Source organism: Saccoglossus kowalevskii, chromosome 17, assembly GCF_978046115.1.
Source record: "Saccoglossus kowalevskii chromosome 17, keSacKowa6.1, whole genome shotgun sequence".
NCBI lineage: Eukaryota > Metazoa > Hemichordata > Enteropneusta > Harrimaniidae > Saccoglossus > Saccoglossus kowalevskii.
In genome coordinates this window covers 27,859,707-27,876,452 of record NC_140657.1, presented here as the reverse complement: position 1 = coordinate 27,876,452, position 16,746 = coordinate 27,859,707, and the positions used below count along the sequence as shown (strand labels likewise).

The 16,746-nt window shown below is 35.5% G+C and overlaps 1 protein-coding gene, 2 long non-coding RNA genes and 4 other non-coding genes across 10 annotated transcripts; 5 read left to right on the top strand and 2 right to left on the bottom strand.

The window, feature by feature from the left end:
• Positions 1-110: 110 nt before the first annotated feature.
• Positions 111-5,499, bottom strand: LOC100367420 (endoplasmic reticulum chaperone BiP-like). Its single transcript, XM_002735676.4, has 8 exons — positions 5,322-5,499; positions 4,234-4,409; positions 3,816-4,047; positions 3,453-3,700; positions 2,952-3,106; positions 2,523-2,758; positions 1,893-2,130; positions 111-1,629 (listed from the first exon to the last, which is right to left on the bottom strand). Exons 2-8 carry the CDS (start codon positions 4,392-4,394, stop codon positions 884-886), a joined length of 2,016 nt encoding a protein of 671 aa, XP_002735722.1. The 5' UTR covers positions 4,395-4,409; positions 5,322-5,499; the 3' UTR covers positions 111-883.
• A 594-nt stretch (positions 5,500-6,093) lies between these two features.
• On the top strand, positions 6,094-16,480 carry LOC102810062 (uncharacterized). 4 transcript variants are annotated; one of them, XR_438340.3, is made up of 17 exons: positions 6,094-6,181; positions 6,916-7,022; positions 7,241-7,327; positions 9,670-9,701; positions 9,905-9,967; positions 10,169-10,263; positions 10,468-10,499; positions 10,985-11,016; positions 11,312-11,363; positions 11,885-11,915; positions 12,437-12,472; positions 12,703-12,760; positions 13,006-13,094; positions 13,332-13,357; positions 15,052-15,100; positions 15,730-15,757; positions 16,322-16,480. It is a non-coding gene; the product is annotated as an uncharacterized LOC102810062 (long non-coding RNA). The 4 variants fall into 4 exon arrangements; XR_014926860.1 differs by lacking the exon at positions 9,670-9,701; XR_013420862.2 differs by lacking the exon at positions 6,916-7,022 and having other exon boundaries at positions 6,115-6,181.
• Positions 9,742-9,833, top strand: LOC144353796 (small nucleolar RNA snR60/Z15/Z230/Z193/J17). Its single transcript, XR_013420864.1, has one exon. It is a non-coding gene; the product is annotated as a small nucleolar RNA snR60/Z15/Z230/Z193/J17 (small nucleolar RNA).
• On the top strand, positions 10,318-10,391 carry LOC144353800 (small nucleolar RNA SNORD24). Its single transcript, XR_013420868.1, has one exon. It is a non-coding gene; the product is annotated as a small nucleolar RNA SNORD24 (small nucleolar RNA).
• On the top strand, positions 11,723-11,814 carry LOC144353797 (small nucleolar RNA snR60/Z15/Z230/Z193/J17). Its single transcript, XR_013420865.1, has one exon. It is a non-coding gene; the product is annotated as a small nucleolar RNA snR60/Z15/Z230/Z193/J17 (small nucleolar RNA).
• On the top strand, positions 12,282-12,355 carry LOC144353801 (small nucleolar RNA SNORD24). The gene has a single exon (XR_013420869.1). It is a non-coding gene; the product is annotated as a small nucleolar RNA SNORD24 (small nucleolar RNA).
• Positions 14,008-14,810, bottom strand: LOC146732806 (uncharacterized). The gene is made up of 2 exons (XR_014926861.1): positions 14,670-14,810; positions 14,008-14,175 (listed from the first exon to the last, which is right to left on the bottom strand). It is a non-coding gene; the product is annotated as an uncharacterized LOC146732806 (long non-coding RNA).
• Positions 16,481-16,746: the final 266 nt, after the last annotated feature.

The following is a 16,746-nucleotide window of genomic DNA, read 5'->3' as shown; positions in this document are numbered from 1 at the left end:
GGGCAATCCTAGCGGAGCGGATCGCCAATACAATCACATGCATATTTTCAATGAAAACTACTAGTGCGACACTAAGATTGGCATAAACTAAAACAAAGGAAACGTACAAATATTTGGAAAATCATTTTAATATTTCCAGAATACACTTAATTACAAATACTCTTGTTTGAAAACAAAATAGAAATGAAAAGTACGATGAGGGCCCACTTTGAATGGATTTTATGGCAACTATATGAAGAAAGCAAAAATTATAGCAATATTTCCATCAATTTTGAATAAATAGTATTGCATTAATTGTGACAGTCTTATGGAAGTAGCGATTCTTAACCCCCCCCCCCCCCCAACACATAAGCAATGCATTATGCAAGGTCTTCAGATCCAGGCAAACATTGCTCTTCACATTTGGGTCAAACTATGCAAGGAGAGGTTATAGGAGAGACATGGCAACTACACATTTTTGGCAGTAAGATTCAAAAATGCGAAAAATAAAACTTAATTTTGAACGGAAAACTACAAGGTGGTAGGATGACAATAAAGAAGTTTAACTTAAAATGAGGGATCATCTCAAAAAAAAACAATATAATGGTTGCATGAACAAGCAGGTAGTGAGTTAAGGATGTGACTAAAAATAAAGTTAACCAATTTTTTGAGAAGACCCCCAAAACAATTTGGTAGTAATAAAATGAACTTAGTCCTAACTCTCCATGCATGCCTGAAACCATTCATTTCAAAACACTAATATGTAAACCTTTGTACAATGACAAATGTTGTCAGGCATGCTTTTCATCCAGTTTTAGTTTCATCAAATATGGAATGTTTTTTCTCATCCAAATTGACAAAACTGAAAGAGGAACATATATTTTTTTTAAAAAAAATTGCTCTATTAAAGTTCATCTCTGTCCCAGTCATCTTCATCTGGGGCACCCTCCTCCGGTGGTGGAGCACCACCAGCACCTTCATAAAGTTTGGAAACAATTGGTTTAATAATTTCCTCGAGGACACTTCTATGTTCTTTAAAGTCTTCTGTATCTGCGTCTTGATTTTCCTCAAGCCACTCTATTTGTTCCTCACAAGCTTTGGAAATAGTATCTTTTTCTTCTTCTGTTAACTTGCCACCTAATTTTTCCTCATCGGCTATTTGGTTTTTCAAAGAATATGCGTAGCCTTCAAGTTCATTTCTTGCTTCCACTCGTTCTTTCAGTTTCTTATCCTCATCTGCAAATAATTCTGCATCCTGGATCATTTTCTCAATGTCTTCTGGTGTAAGTCTGTTCTGGTCATTTGTGATAGTAATCTTTTCTTTGTTACCAGTGCCTTTGTCCTCCGCGGATACTCTCAAGATACCGTTGACATCAATTTCGAAAGTGACCTCAATCTGTGGTACACCTCGTGGAGCAGGTGGGATGCCATTCAAATCGAATTTACCCAACAGATGGTTGTCTTTTGTCATTGGACGTTCTCCCTCAAAAACTTGGATAGTGACTGTTGGCTGGTTATCAGCAGCTGTGGAAAAGATCTGTGACTTTTTGGTTGGAATGACAGTGTTCCTAGAGATAAGTTTGGTCATTACACCACCAACAGTTTCAATTCCCATAGTCAACGGATTAACATCCAAAAGCACCAAGTCACCTAAAAACAAGAAAAAGTATTATTGATTAGATACAGCAAAAAAACGCCCACAACTTGATTAGCATGCCTACATTCTGTTTTATAATTCAAAATAAGCAGGTACACAATTTAAATTAATTTAAAATCACAATTTGCAATAAATTGAAACTTGTCAGTACCGGAATTTGTTTTGCCTACAATTATGTTTGATTTCCTATAAATTAACATAGCATAGTTTTTGGAATTTACAAAATGAGCAAATAACAATGGGTATATCAACTTACTTGCTTCATCCTCTCCACCAAGCACACCACCTTGTACAGCAGCACCATAAGCCACAGCTTCATCTGGGTTAATACCACGCGATGGTTCTTTGCCATTGAATAGGTCCTTCACCAACTGTTGTACTTTAGGAATACGAGTTGAGCCACCAACAAGAACGATCTCATGGATTTCGTGCTTCTGAAGGTCTGAGTCATCAATTACTTTCTGTACTGGTTTCATGGTGGATCGGAACAAATCCTGTTGAGAAAAATGCAATTGGGGTCAGTAACAGACAATGCAGTCCATTCAGATGATGAAACTGGGAAATACAACTCTGAGCCAGAGATGCAAAAGAACCAACGAATACACCTCTAAGTTGCACTCTCCTAGTGACAAGGCAGTCCTGTGATGTAAAAAGTCTTTGACTGATGCAAACACTATCGCTTGAATGGTAACTGGTTGTGTTATTGAGAATACAACAAATCTGATACATTTTGTAACGATCTACGAAGACAATAACTATTGCTGATGTGAACAAATGTTCATTACAACCATTTACACCACTGCAGGGCATTTGGAAATAATATCAGTCCATTTTACTACTCATTTAAAATTAATAAAACGTTCATAATTTAATCAAAAAATATTACCATGTTCAATTCTTCAAATTTAGCTCTGGTCAGTGTTTCTGAGAAGTCTTCACCATCAAAGAAAGATTCAATCTCCACTCTTGCTTGATGACCAGAACTCAAAGCACGCTTGGCTTTCTCAACTTCACGACGTAGTTTCTGAACAGCACGGTTATCCTTCCTGACATCCTTGCCCTTTTTCTTCTTGTAAAGTTTGATGAAATGTTCCATAACACGCTGGTCAAAGTCCTCGCCACCTGAGAAACCATGTTAAATACGACTTAGTAAATACCGTAGGATGTACATTATTTTTCCCTTGCAGAGAATTAAAATGATTAACAACTATGTCAATTTTCTATATACATGGTATTGCTCAAAAACCCTTTTTATTTGCTATCAAAAATCACAGATTCATCAATAACGATAAGTGTACAAAGCTGTGAAACTTACCAAGATGGGTATCACCACTGGTTGCAATAACTTCAAAGACTCCATTATCAATTGTCAGGAGAGATACATCAAAAGTACCACCACCCAAGTCAAATACCAAGATGTTCTTTTCTCCTTCCTTTTTGTCAAGACCATAGGCAATAGCGGCAGCAGTTCTGAAATTCATATACAACAAGTTTAATACCACGAAAATGTTAAGCTTTTCCGTATGCAAATTAGTCCCATTGCCTTAAATTTTTCAGGTAGATAAAAAAACAACCCACAACTTTTGATTGTCATCTAGTCAACTAATCTTTTAATATTTGAATATTTAAGAACCGGGGAGTTATTTAAATCAATCAAGTTCGCAAATTCTTCCGAAGCAGAGTTTATACATTTTTACTTGAAGACAGACATTTTAACCAAGACATCAAACTACAGGAACTTTAAAATTTTCACAAACGCTCATTCTGTCAAAGTGGAGTCAACTCGTTCAATACTAAACCTAGTAACGATACTTACGGTTCATTGATTATTCTCATGACATTGAGACCAGCAATAACACCAGCATCTTTGGTAGCTTGACGTTGAGCATCATTGAAGTATGCAGGTACAGTCACTACAGCATTCTTGATAGATTTACCAAGATAAGCCTCAGCAGTTTCTTTCATTTTACCAAGGACCATAGCACTAATCTCTTCAGCAGCAAATAATTTTTTTTCTTCACCAATTGAAACTTCAACATGTGGCTTGCTGTTCTTATTCTTCACCTTCAGAAGAAAAAACAAATATTTAATTAATTAGAGGGTAAAATTTTTATTATAAAGTGAACTGAAGTATAAGACAATTTTTTGAAACTAGCTTGTATAGAATAGTTTCATTTACCTTGAAGGGGAAGAACTTAACATCATGTTGCACAGATGAATCTGCCCAGTTACGTCCAATCAACCTCTTGGCGTCAAACACTGTATTTTCTGGATTTGAAGTCAGCTGATTTTTAGCAGCATCACCAATGAGACGCTCCCCCTCTGATGTGAAGGCCACATATGATGGAGTAATTCGATTACCTTGGTCATTGGCAATGATCTCTACCCTGCCATTCTTGTAAACACCAACACTGAAAATGCAATAGTAATTGTATATTTGAACACTGGCAAAATAAAAATACTACAAATATGTCCTAACTGACATTGAAGTGTCTTCTATCCAAAAAGTATTTGTTTTCTTCACTTAGAAAGAAGTTTTAATTTTTGTCAGACCTCCAAAGCTTCTGTAACATCCAGATAAGTAATCAAATTCTTACCAAGAATATGTGGTGCCCAAGTCGATACCGATAACAGTTCCAATTTTTTTGCTATCTTCTGCATCTTCCTCATCAGCTTCTTCCTCATCGGCTCCTATTTGAGTAAATATGGCAAACATAAAGAATGCCAAAAACAGCAATCCTACTGCAAATCTCTTCATTTTTACCTGTAAATCCTAACAATTGAAAGTGTGTGATTAATACAACAAAAAAGAAGTGGGTTTGAAAAACTACTAGCTGAGCAACTTTTGAACACATAAAAAAAATGTTCTGGCGTTCACAGCTGTGTCCAGACGACACACTTTATATAGTGTTTATGATTGAAATCATTGAATGAGCAGGACTTGGTTGGCGTAGTAAGATAGTTGTAGTAAAATAGATTCATTGTGTGCCCACTATTGTGGGGGAAATCTCATTCATTAAAAGTGCCACGTTCTGGCTAGTGAGTGGTCAACGTATAGTACGCAAAAATACGCCCATTTATTTAATGACTAATACCAGAGATCAGAGAAATCTAGAAATGTTACCAAGCTTAATACATTCCACAGCATATTTTGGTAATAATCCACGACTACGTGGCATTTTCTATGTCGACACGAATTGTAAAAAGACTACACACCCGGAAATGAAAACTACTGGAACGTTCGCTGGGCGACTGAAGATGAAACAATATGGGGACAAAAATGAAAGACTTGCAATAACACCAGTGTAGGTTCTTTTTGTAAACCCCGCGACTATTCATTGGGTCAAAACTGCGAAATATAGTTTGGCTGGTTTAGTCAGTCTGGTGTAGTAGTAAATTGGTAAACGATTTGTGTAGGCAAGAAAAAAAATATCCCACAGACAATTAAAATCATGTACAATTCCGACACAATCGAAAGCCTGATTGATTGGTCACATCCAAGCTACATAAGAAAATGTTGGGCAGTTATTTAAATTTTAAATTATTTAAAATTTATGAAAAAAAATCATCTTTTTTGCTGACTATGTAGACAGTATGTAGTAGAATAAGAGAAAACTCAATGCAGAGTCAATGCCGCGGAAGACATAATAATCAAAATATTAATATGAATAAAAAAAAAACCAACCTGTAACTTGTAGTATATATATATATCCGTGGGTTTAAAATGCTCCGATTACTAAAATATGTACTCTGGCTTGGGTAAAACACTAGGTTAAATCAGCAACTCATCAACAACTGCAATTCCTATTCAATGTCAGCTGTAGCGCACTCACGTTGCTTTTTACTTGGATGGCCGGTCGTGGCCCTTTTTGATTGGTCGAAACCCGGCTTGCTGGCTATGGGCTATTGGCTAATATGTACCACGTGATTTCGACACGTCTTTCCCAACTATGTACACGTCATGTCTTGAAAACCGACGAATCCATTTACCGGAAGCTGACGAATGTTTCCGAAAAGCTGACGACACTCCACAGCGGGTGCCTTTGTTGGTTTGAACAACTCTATGAATATGCATATTTGACCAGAATAAATATATCATACTCTAGGCCATTTAGAATAAAGAAAAAAAGTTTTCATATATGTGGTACGTAGTCCGATTATGGCCGAGTCACTCAATCTACTTCGGGTAGTTGCGAAATAGGACGGAGCTGGTTGTCTACTATAGTATATAACAATCTTTCTGATTGGTTTACCTACCATCTGAGGTTTTCATTCAAAATAGAAAATGAATGTGTTTCGCATATTATCTACGACAAAAAACTAAAATAATATTTGGACTTTAATAGACAGAACGAAAAAACGTGAAACAAAACTAGTAGATGCAAAAACACACAAAAAATACAGATCGTCATGTTTTGCATACAGTATAGTATGCCAGCCAATCAGAGCTTGTCTTACATAATCACAACTTGACCAAGGTTGAATATAAACGTTCGAAGCCTTGGACTCACAGTCTTGCTGAGTTTACTGACGGAACTTGATGTGGTAAGCGGAGTTTCCCCTCAAATTCCTCCCACAAGTTGTCCTACTTTTATTTCCAGTTGATTGGGACAGCCTCGCAAACTAGAACCTGACTAGTGACATTTTTGAGAGGTACAAATGAGACTTTTGTGCTGTGCATAATTCGATGCGCAAATCATCCATCAGTTTGGCAAATCACACGTGGGGAACCACTGTTTTTTGCAGTCTCTATGTTAGTCGGAATATTTAGCAAATCATTTCAAAAAGAATTTTTAAACGTTCATCTAACGCTTGTATACGAATTTCAAGAAAAACTGGCCCTTCTTATTTACGGATTGTTTCGGATTATTTTGGATGGCGTCCCTTCCGACACGTGTAAACTAAACGAGCAATGGCGACCATCGCTGTACTCTAGGTGTGTGTATACGCATGTTTATATATGAAGTCGCCAGATACAACACTCCTGCCCACAACCAGTTTCGTGAATTGTACACGTGAAACTACTTTCTGGATTTGCTTTCGGGATATTCCCGGGGTTTCTAAGTCCACGTGGCTTTATATAGCGTGTTTTACTTCAGTATGCATTTTTATTTTTATGGATGATGAAATCCTGATAGGGACAAATGATTTATAATATGCAATGATTATTATTATGGATCGATAGGACTGAATATATGGAAATGCACTGAAAAAAATATTTTATTTGCTTGTGTGGTATTTTGAACATTTAGTGAGCAGTGAAATAATTGTCTTTTCAGCAATGGATTTTCAAGCATTCACAATGACAATGTCGGCCATACATCGATGCTGCCATTGCAATTTCTCCCTCAAGACTTCTAGTAGATTAAACTGCAAACATTGCAAGGTAAATGAACAAGATTTCTTTTTACGGCACATTACAACAATTCGTTCCATGTATTGATGATGAAAACTAGATAGGGACAAATGATCACGATGATTATTTATCTGGATCGATAGGACTGAAATTCATGGAAGTATTGAATTTGTAGTTTTAGCTGTATTGAGCCCACTTGCATTCTTTTCTCCCCATTTCTATTATTCATATTTTTGCATTGTTTATAGCCACCCAGAGACTGAATCCTGGAATGGTGTGGCAGATAGACCCATATTTTTCAGAATATGGTTTTTGTGTTGGCAAGGCATTTGCAGGTAATTGAAAATTCACTTCACTTCACTTGAGCTAGGATGCATATTTGCACTGTATAATGAACACTTGAGGTGATTCAAAATACTAGTACTAGCTTTCTGGATTGCATTTTACTTTGATGGTAGTATGATGACAGTAAAAGTAAATCGAGTGATCCATCTGATTAAACTGATGACACTACTTGGTCCTATCTGATACCATCAACCACTGGATTATGTATTGAATTACTGCTATAAATACTAAGCAGGCATGAATTAAAAGATTTGGATGTAGCTGGCGTTGCATTCAACAAGAATACCCCCCCCCCCTCCGATGCCAAATGTCAGTGTTTCTTCTAAGCAACTTTGGTACAGAGATAATTTGTGAATTTGTATCCAAAAAATGCCTTGAATTGTGTAACTGCTTCTCAGTTTTTGTACATATCCACTAAGAAAATTTCTCGGGAATGAAGCTTAGTGAATAAGATGGTTGTCTAATGCTATATTGGCATAATAATAAATTTTAGCATGGTCAGTTTGCCGTATGGTTTGGCTAGAGGTGTTAACTACAGTGTTCTCCACAATCCAAATTAGCTGGTGGGTGGCCTAATTAGCATAAATTTGCATATCATTTACATACAGCATTCTCGCATTTATGACATGAACTGCAATACACACTAAGTTATTTACTATTCTCTTTTTAATTTAATTTTAATAATTGGAACATGTTACAATTTTTTGAAATACAGATTGGTCACTATCAATATTTACGAAATGCAAGAAGTTTGAAATCGGTGATTTATGCGTTCGCAAATTATTCTGCGTTCATGAAATGCAATTCGAGTAACCAAGAGCAAGTACAAAACATAATTGAGTTATAATGTAGAAAATATACGAGATGATTTGCCCACGAAGCCAAAACAGACAATTTGTCAAAACAAAATCCATAACATTTTTATTTGTGGCATCAGTACTCACCCGTGCCGACGGACGGTAAGATGCATTTACGCATGTACGGCCACGATACGTTGCGTTTTCACACATTTTTATGGAAGTCAAGAAAAAAATGCTAGCAATCGGCAAAATAAAAGAATCTGATATGTTCTCGAAAGATTAGACATAAAAAAATAGATAAATTGAAAAAAGTACGTGGAAAAGATAACTAAAATATTATTCAATTACAAATATACTCGCGGTAAACTAATCCAGCAGCCATGTTTGATGTTTATTACCGCTTTCCGAATTCAGTACACTAACACCCAGAATGTGCTGTTCCCCTATGCAACTTAGATACTAAATCGTTACAGCGCCAACAGCGGTGGGTAGCAGACGGTCGTTGAATGGGGTAGGCCAAAAGGTCATCAGTTTGCCTTCTCCATGCTGTTTTCACCATGAAAATCGAGCGAACGTTGTAAATACGGCTAGAATTAAAATTTTTGTTCGAGTTTACATGCAATCTGCTAATATATTTGTTTATTTTCTGTGCATATACATTTCGTTCGTATTTACTTCTTTTTTTCGTGATCGGAAGACGATTATTAAAAATACAGCTGTAAATTGAAACCACTGTAGTTGCGTATGGTGAGCAATAAGTGGCAACAATGTCGGGCGACAATGAATTCAAGCGATTGACACATTGCCATGAAAATACACTTGATAACTGCTTGCAGACTTCCAATGGACATTGTTTATGTTTGGACTGTTGAAACAATAGCAAAATAAAGGGTTGGGCAACTACTCTTTTGTTTAGGCTTGGGAAGAACAATGCAAGCTTTTTACAAATAATTTCAGCTGGATGTACGTTGGTGGGCGGGTGTTGAGAGTTACTGGGCGGCCGTAAAACTTGATGGGCGGGCCGCCCGCCTAAAACCCCTTGTGGAGAACACTGAACTATTGTGGGAAGGGAAAACTGGCGACGAGCTGTAATGACCTCACTTTGCCAGGAAAGAAATAAAATTTAGGGTTTAAAATGCAATTTCTAAAGATAGTTGTTCCTAGTCAGGAAACTTGTGAAAAATTATTAAAAGCAGGCAGTTTTATAGCTAGGTTTCAGAAATGTCAGTTAGCAAGCCATTTTGTATTCTGTAGACACTCAAAGTGTTGCATTTTAACCTACTAGTACTTACTAAATAAAGCCATCTACACCAGAACACGACAGCACCACCCCACCCCACCCTGCCGTTAAATGCTAATTTCATTGGAACTAGAATTCAGATTATTTCAAAATGTGGTCTTCCAATTTGGTATGAAACTATTCCAGCTTTGCAGAAATTGTACACTGACTAGTCAGTGAATTGCCACTATACTGATGTAAAGAGAACTGTAAACAACAAAGCTCTGATCTATTGTGGTATTTTTTTTTCCAGGTCTATGGGAATGAAATCTTTCCAGGATAATAGTGAGTGTACTGCTGGAATAAAGCAGGATTGTGTTCATATTGGCTTGCAATGATGAAACCATAGTTCAGCAGATGTAATATATGAAGAAATAAGGGAAATTAATGTCTTTTGCCCCTATCTGAGTCAAGCTGTTGTACAAATACTAAAATAATATGGAAATAATAACAAATAATGTAACAATATGAAAACTTTACTTCTTCAGGTTCAAGTGAAGATCTGATTTTCCCCTACAGTTATAGATTTCCATGAAATTTTACAGTCGTAGGTAATTTGAATGTCTTACTTTTAATGTGGAGTTTATGAAAAACTTGTTGTATATGCTTTGCCAATGATGACAAAATGTCGAATGTTCTTGACTTTGAATGAAGACTACACTACCGAGACCTGAGGCAAACAATTAATTTATTTTGCAAACGAGTGTCGGTTTTACTTTTACTTATGAAATGCAAATTTCCTTATTTCCTAGATTGTCAATGTTCTTAGTCAAGTTTTCAAACCCTGGCTGATACCGCTATGATTGTCTAATTGTCGAGTTTCCTGGATTTCGACATCATTGAACAGGTGAGCACGGGATATTTCAGTAAATACCTGTAGTTGGTGAAATTGTGTATACTTTGCCAATGATGTTAACTATATTTGCTACTCTTGACTGTTGGCATGACGACTTAACCACCTAGATCGCTGAGGCAAACTATCCACATTTAGTTACACACACTAGTGACATTTAGTTAGATTTGAATTAATAATTTGTTTCTTCTATTACAGATGACAGACTTGCAAAAGAGAAAGAAACTGGGGTAGGTATTGATTAAAATTAAACTTCCTCATTGCTTTGTTGGTGCAACACCTTTAAAAATAGCTGCAAGCAATTTTACTGAATTCAACTTTTTATTTGGCCGAATTTGTTTAAGATTTGTAGTTGGTGAAATTGCCAATGTTACTGTGAAATACTTAATTTTCGCTGGAATTAATTTTCGCTGAAAAGGCTTTTTGGGCATTTTGTATGGAATTTATTTTCACTGATTTTTGATGAGTTTAATGTAAAATATAGGAAAAAAAGTATATTCGCTGGATTTTATTTTCACGGAATCATCCCTTCAGCGAAAATAGCGAAAATAAATTCCAAGCGAAAATAAAGTATTCTACAGTAACTGTATTTGCTACTCTTGACTGTTGGCATGACGACTAAACCACCTAGATCGCTGAGGCAAACTATCCACCAAATTCATATAAAGTGACATTTAGTTAGATTTGATTTAATATTTTGTTACTTCTATTACAGATGACAGACTTGCGAAAGGGAAAGAAACTGGGGTAGGTATTGATTAAATTAACTTCCTCATTTCTTTGTTGGGTGACACTGCTAATATAGTTGTAATTTTATTGAATTCAACTTCTGTGTTGGCAGAATTTATTTAGATTAGTGAAGTAAAGAATGCCTGAAACCAGACTGCCAATGATGTTTACAAATGTCTTCAAGGTTCACAGAATTAACATTGTTGAAAAAACATTTAGTTTTCTGAGGTAGTCTGTTTACAATAACTTAAATGTAATTGCAGCTACACATATACATGTTTTGATGTACTATTTTATTTGCTTTTTTCTTCAGAAACTTGCAAGAAATTCAGAAATAGAAGCAGCTAGCAATCTGTTTGACAGAGGTAGGTGTTCTCCTAATTTAGTGTGCAATACGACATTTTCAATGGAAGTTGCACATAAGGCCAGACTTTTATTATCCTTTGTTTCGCGAATCCGACGAATGAACAGAAGCTGAAAATAAAATAATTTTTTATTTCATTTCTTCTCTCCAATCAATGGTCTTGCACTTAAAATTCTTTGAGAATCACACAAATCTAATGGGAAAAAAGAATTTCAAACAAATTGCCTAATGAAAACTCGAGAAACAAGGAATACAAAAAAAGGCTGGCCTAAACCATAAATTTATTGTAGATTGACCTTTGACATGTCAGTCATTTACACATGCACGTGCTACTTATAGAGCCATTATGGAGGTGATACACGGCTTGCAATGATGAAACCATAGTTCAGCAGATGTAATATATGAAGAAATAAGGGAAATTAATGTCTTTTGCCCCTATCTGAGTCAAGCTGTTCACTTATAAAAAGCGTGGTAAATGTACATTATACAAGAATCTAATCGTGTTTTGATTTAATCTTGCAGCTTTGATGTAGTTGTGGCAGTTTGACTTTAGGTAAGTTGGTTTATATTTCTACATGGCTTTGTCAATGTGTTCTTCCTTGGTAAAATGCCCAAGCACTGTGGCTACAAATTTCCCTATCAAATATCAATTGCTTTACAGTAAAGGTATAAACATGTCCACCTTTACTTACAGCCAGACTTTTTTTATTCCGTTTCTCAAGTTTTTATAATGAAATTGGGGGGGGGGGGGTAAAATCTTCCCCCCCCCCCCCCCCAATTAGATTCGTGTGATTCTCAAAGAATAAGAGATCACAGAAGAAATAAGATAAAATTTTATTCCATGTATAACCTCGTTTCTCATCTGTGTGAGACTTAGGTACTTTGATCATGTTGCTCCCAAAAATGCAACGACGTTTTTCACCAGTGATGTAAAGTGGAATATTTGCTACTTGACTACGTGAATGATATATTATACCACCAAGATCTGAGGAGAAAAACACAAACTTAATCTTTATTTCAAACATTTCATTAATAATTCTAGCATTAATTGTCTTTACTGTTTTTTTCCTCCAGACTTTTGAACCTGGTGTACTCTGCGAATTGTTGAAGGTAGGTTCAACCACTTCTGCTTGAAAAAATTGAAACATTGATGGAGCTAAAGTCATTGGTTAGTTACTATCTGTACGACGTCAAGTGATGACAAACTTTACATTATAAATCTGATATTAATGATGAATTTATCAGTATTAGCTCTAACTGAAGACGTCAACATTGCCATGTAAATATAGAATAGTTGTATACTAAATTATTTAATAACTTTCATTTATTTATTTTCTCAGAAATAAACCCTGATGTGCACAGCACCATCTTGGCTCTTTCGTGCAAAGGTAGTTTCAGGTAAAGTTGTATTTTTTTTCTGTATACTTCACATTAAAAATCAATGTGAAAATTTGACAACTTATGCAGTACCTTTTTGTACATTCATGATGATAATTTAGGATGCCCCCGGATGAAAGATGTGATTATTTCCTATTATAGTCCAAGAATTACTGATAATGTACAATATTGCACAAAGTTTCACCACCCCCCCAAAAAAAGTTTTGATAAACTAACAAAATTTTTATTGTAATTTATGGATGCAGAACTAGTATTATATCATGAGAAATTATTGCAGTGTGGCGTTCATCCCTTATAATGTCGTTAATATGAAGAAAGTAGTGAAATTAACAAGGTAAGTTGAGTGTGCTCTTTTCCAATCTTTGTATTCGAAAAGCATAAATAAGCAGCATATCAGTCTTTGTTGTAATTTATGGTTCACCAATGATGTTTTTATAATTCTGCCAATATGAATAGCAATGAAATGAAAACCTTCCAAGGTTTAGTTCTGAGGTAACTAACAGATCTAACTCGTACGTCTTTACTGTACATGTGATGAGTACTGATACACATTTGTATTCCTTCATTTTAGGACAACTATGACTTGCTGTGTACAAGGTGAGTACCAACATGAAACAATATAGTCCAAGAATACAAGACAGTCTTGTGTGCGTAAAAAGCATGTTCAGCTAAAACTAAATACGGAAATGCAAGTGTGCATTTTTCTCAGTTTTGCTTGATGTTTGGGAGACTCAATTTTCATACGACTGGGTTTGGGGGTGAGAAACTTGAATACTATTCGTAAAGCACCAAAATTTGAAGTTATGTTTTATTACATCTTGAGCTGTTTGACACCGATGATGAGACCTAATTCTGCCATATGAGTAAAGATGATATAAATCAAATTTACCGTTCCATTGACTGAGGTGTTAAGTTATGTTAGTAAGGTGCTAATTACAAAACAATCTGATTCAAATCTGATGTAGTGTACGGGCTTTAATTATTTTGGCCATAAACTTATTTTTTATTATATTTGTTATTAATGCCTTTTTATTTTATTATTTTACTTTGATTTTGTGATTTTTTTTAATTCCGCCCTACCTACATCTGATCCGACGCCTATGTAAGTCCCGTTCAAATCTCGCGTAAGTAACAGCCAATCACAGCCCCCCTTTTATACAGGCTGTCAGTTGCTTACTTTTCAGTGTATACGGGCAAGCTTTCTGTACATTATATTTTGCCCACTTGAATAAACCATTAATAGAAAATTGCTAGTACATTTTTATTTACAGAAGAAATTTTACAATTTTTGTCATTACATTGAATATTTTTTTCACTTCCAACAAATGTGTACACTTCCAGATACATCTTCGCCAGCCAAGGTTCGTTCATTCAGTCATCGCTTCAATTTTACATCAAACACTGAGCATAATTATCTAGAATGGAAGCAAAAAAATGAGTAAATCGTAATGATTAGAACACTGTTAACAGCTATAGTAAACAATGCAAACTGATTTTAAATTGTATAACGGTCACCGGCCCACGGAATCGACGCAGAAAATTGGAGCAAAAAATATTTCTTGATCAATTGCGATGTGTTCCAAATAACAAATATTTTATTCCAGTCCAAATCAGCTCAATTACTTTAATAAAGAGTTATTGTATAATGTACAAAATGTTGATACAATTTGATGAATATTTACAGCTACGGCTTCAATACCGTAGACGATTTTGGCCCGATCGTCAACAAAACATCACCCGTCTCCAGGGCAAGCGACTGGAAAAAGACACCGGTGTTCTGTCGAACCGGTGGAAACAAAATCGTCACTCCCAGAATAACTACGCAAAATAACGATCTAAACTCGAACCATTCGAGCCACAATATTAACATAAAAATGACTTTCGTTGAATTTGACAATGATAAACTTACCGAAAAGCCGTGTTATTCTCTATAATCCGCCATTTTATTTGAGTCTGTTTGCTACCTGACTCTGCCCGGTGACGTCATCATGTGCGCTATAGAAGGAGGTCTGTGATTCGTTGACTAAAATCGCCGATAGTGGGTCTCGTTGAAATCTCGTTACATAGGCATCGGTTCAGATGTATGTAGGGCGGAATTAAAAAAAACACGAAATCAAAATCAAAGTAAAATGATAATAAAATAAAAAGGCATTAATAACAAAAGTAATAAAAAATAAAATTAAAATAAGTTTATGGCAAAAATAATTAAAGCCCGTACACTACATCAGATTTTAATCAGATTGATTACAAAAGTACAAGCGTGTGTAATCAATTCTTGCTCTATTTTTTAGATCCTTGATAAATGGTAGAAGTTTCAGACTTCAAATTTGCAGTTTAAAGGTTAGTGATTGTAAAATAATTGTTACAATGTGTCCCCATATTAAATAGATGTAACCAAATAGCAGATGCAGTGATATGCCCCAGCAGCATGAAATTGACTTTCAATTTAAATTCTTGACTAGATGTAAAGCATACCAACATAAAATAAAGTACACCCATTGGTTACAAACTGGAAGTTCCATTTTGTGTTTTATCAAAGAAAAGTGGGATTCTATTATTCCAATTGGCCATGAAGCTATGCTATTTTTCTGAGAGAACACTATCTAATGCCAGTCATAAAATATTTTGAATGTTCAATATTAAACAAGACTTATGATTGGCTATTGTGTTGAGCTATTTCCTCTGCTGTAGAGTTGAAGTTGCAAATTTGCTACACAATATTTGAGCCAATAGGAAAGTTAGCTTCACAGGTGTTCAACTAGTGTTCTGTATAAATGCATGTCTGGACTCATCTGCAGTGTAGTAGCCTGCTTTAAGTGAGTGATGAGCATCTTGTGGGAATCTCTCTGAATTTATTGTGAGGAAACCTAATTTACAAGTTTATTCTGACACTTTAGGCAAATACTTAAAACCCTAGATTAAATTTATCACATTTCCACTCTGACAGTTTTTTTTTTCTCTTTTAATAGGAATTAAACGGGCCTAGAAAGATAAAAAGTAAGTAGTCCACTATTTGTCCTTAGACATTGTACTAGCAAAGAATCCATGTTTCTGAGACAAGTCTAGTTCAGAAAGCCATCTGGATTTAATTTGCTCATTAGTCATGTGAATTTAATCACCAAAACAGAAAAGCGAAGTACTTGTCAGTTTAAGTGCTTCTCCTACAACACTGCATGCATTAACATAATTTCCAATCAAATTACAATCAGTTCCTAATAGAAATCTCAAACTGCAGTTTATACCAGGACTAAGGACATTTTGCAATCACTGCTCTGTCCCTTTAGTTGTACCAAGACATGCTGAAAGAATGCATTTTTAAGCACCACACTTGTAATGTTCGTTGTGTTGAGTTTGTCACATGGGACTCCCACATTAAGTAGCAACTGGGGCTTCAAGCAGTTTAGAAAATATAGGACATGTGATGAAAACTAATTGAACTCTCTCACTGAGATTAATTTGATGATTCATGTACTCTTTACTGATGTCCTATTCCAATATGTATTTGAAATGTAATCTCTATTCCACTGAACGTTACTCACTGAAACCTTTCATTCTTTGTAGGTTATGGCAACGAAAATTGCGGGCACTTAGCTGATTGGAACCTCGTAGAAATTTTTAAAGAATATTGCTCAAAAGTTTGCTAGTTAATTTTAATAACTAGGTCTGGTTTATATACTGTCCTGATTAAGGAAAGGTTATTAAAGGAATGTTGACAGTCAATGCAATGTCTTGCGTTTTATTTGCACTCTTTCCAGGCGTTGGGTTTCTGTGCAACATTCAGATTGAGCGCACATCAGGGGCAGGGTGTATAAATGATATCATTTGATTTGAATAAAGCCAAAGTGCAAGGACTCCTGAAAGTAAAATGTTGAGGATGCAGGTGAACACTCTATGGTAAAACTATTCATATCTAAGAGGCATTTACCCCCCACCCCAACAAACTGTAGGTGCAATGTTCTTGTAATTTGGAGAGTCTAAACTTCATA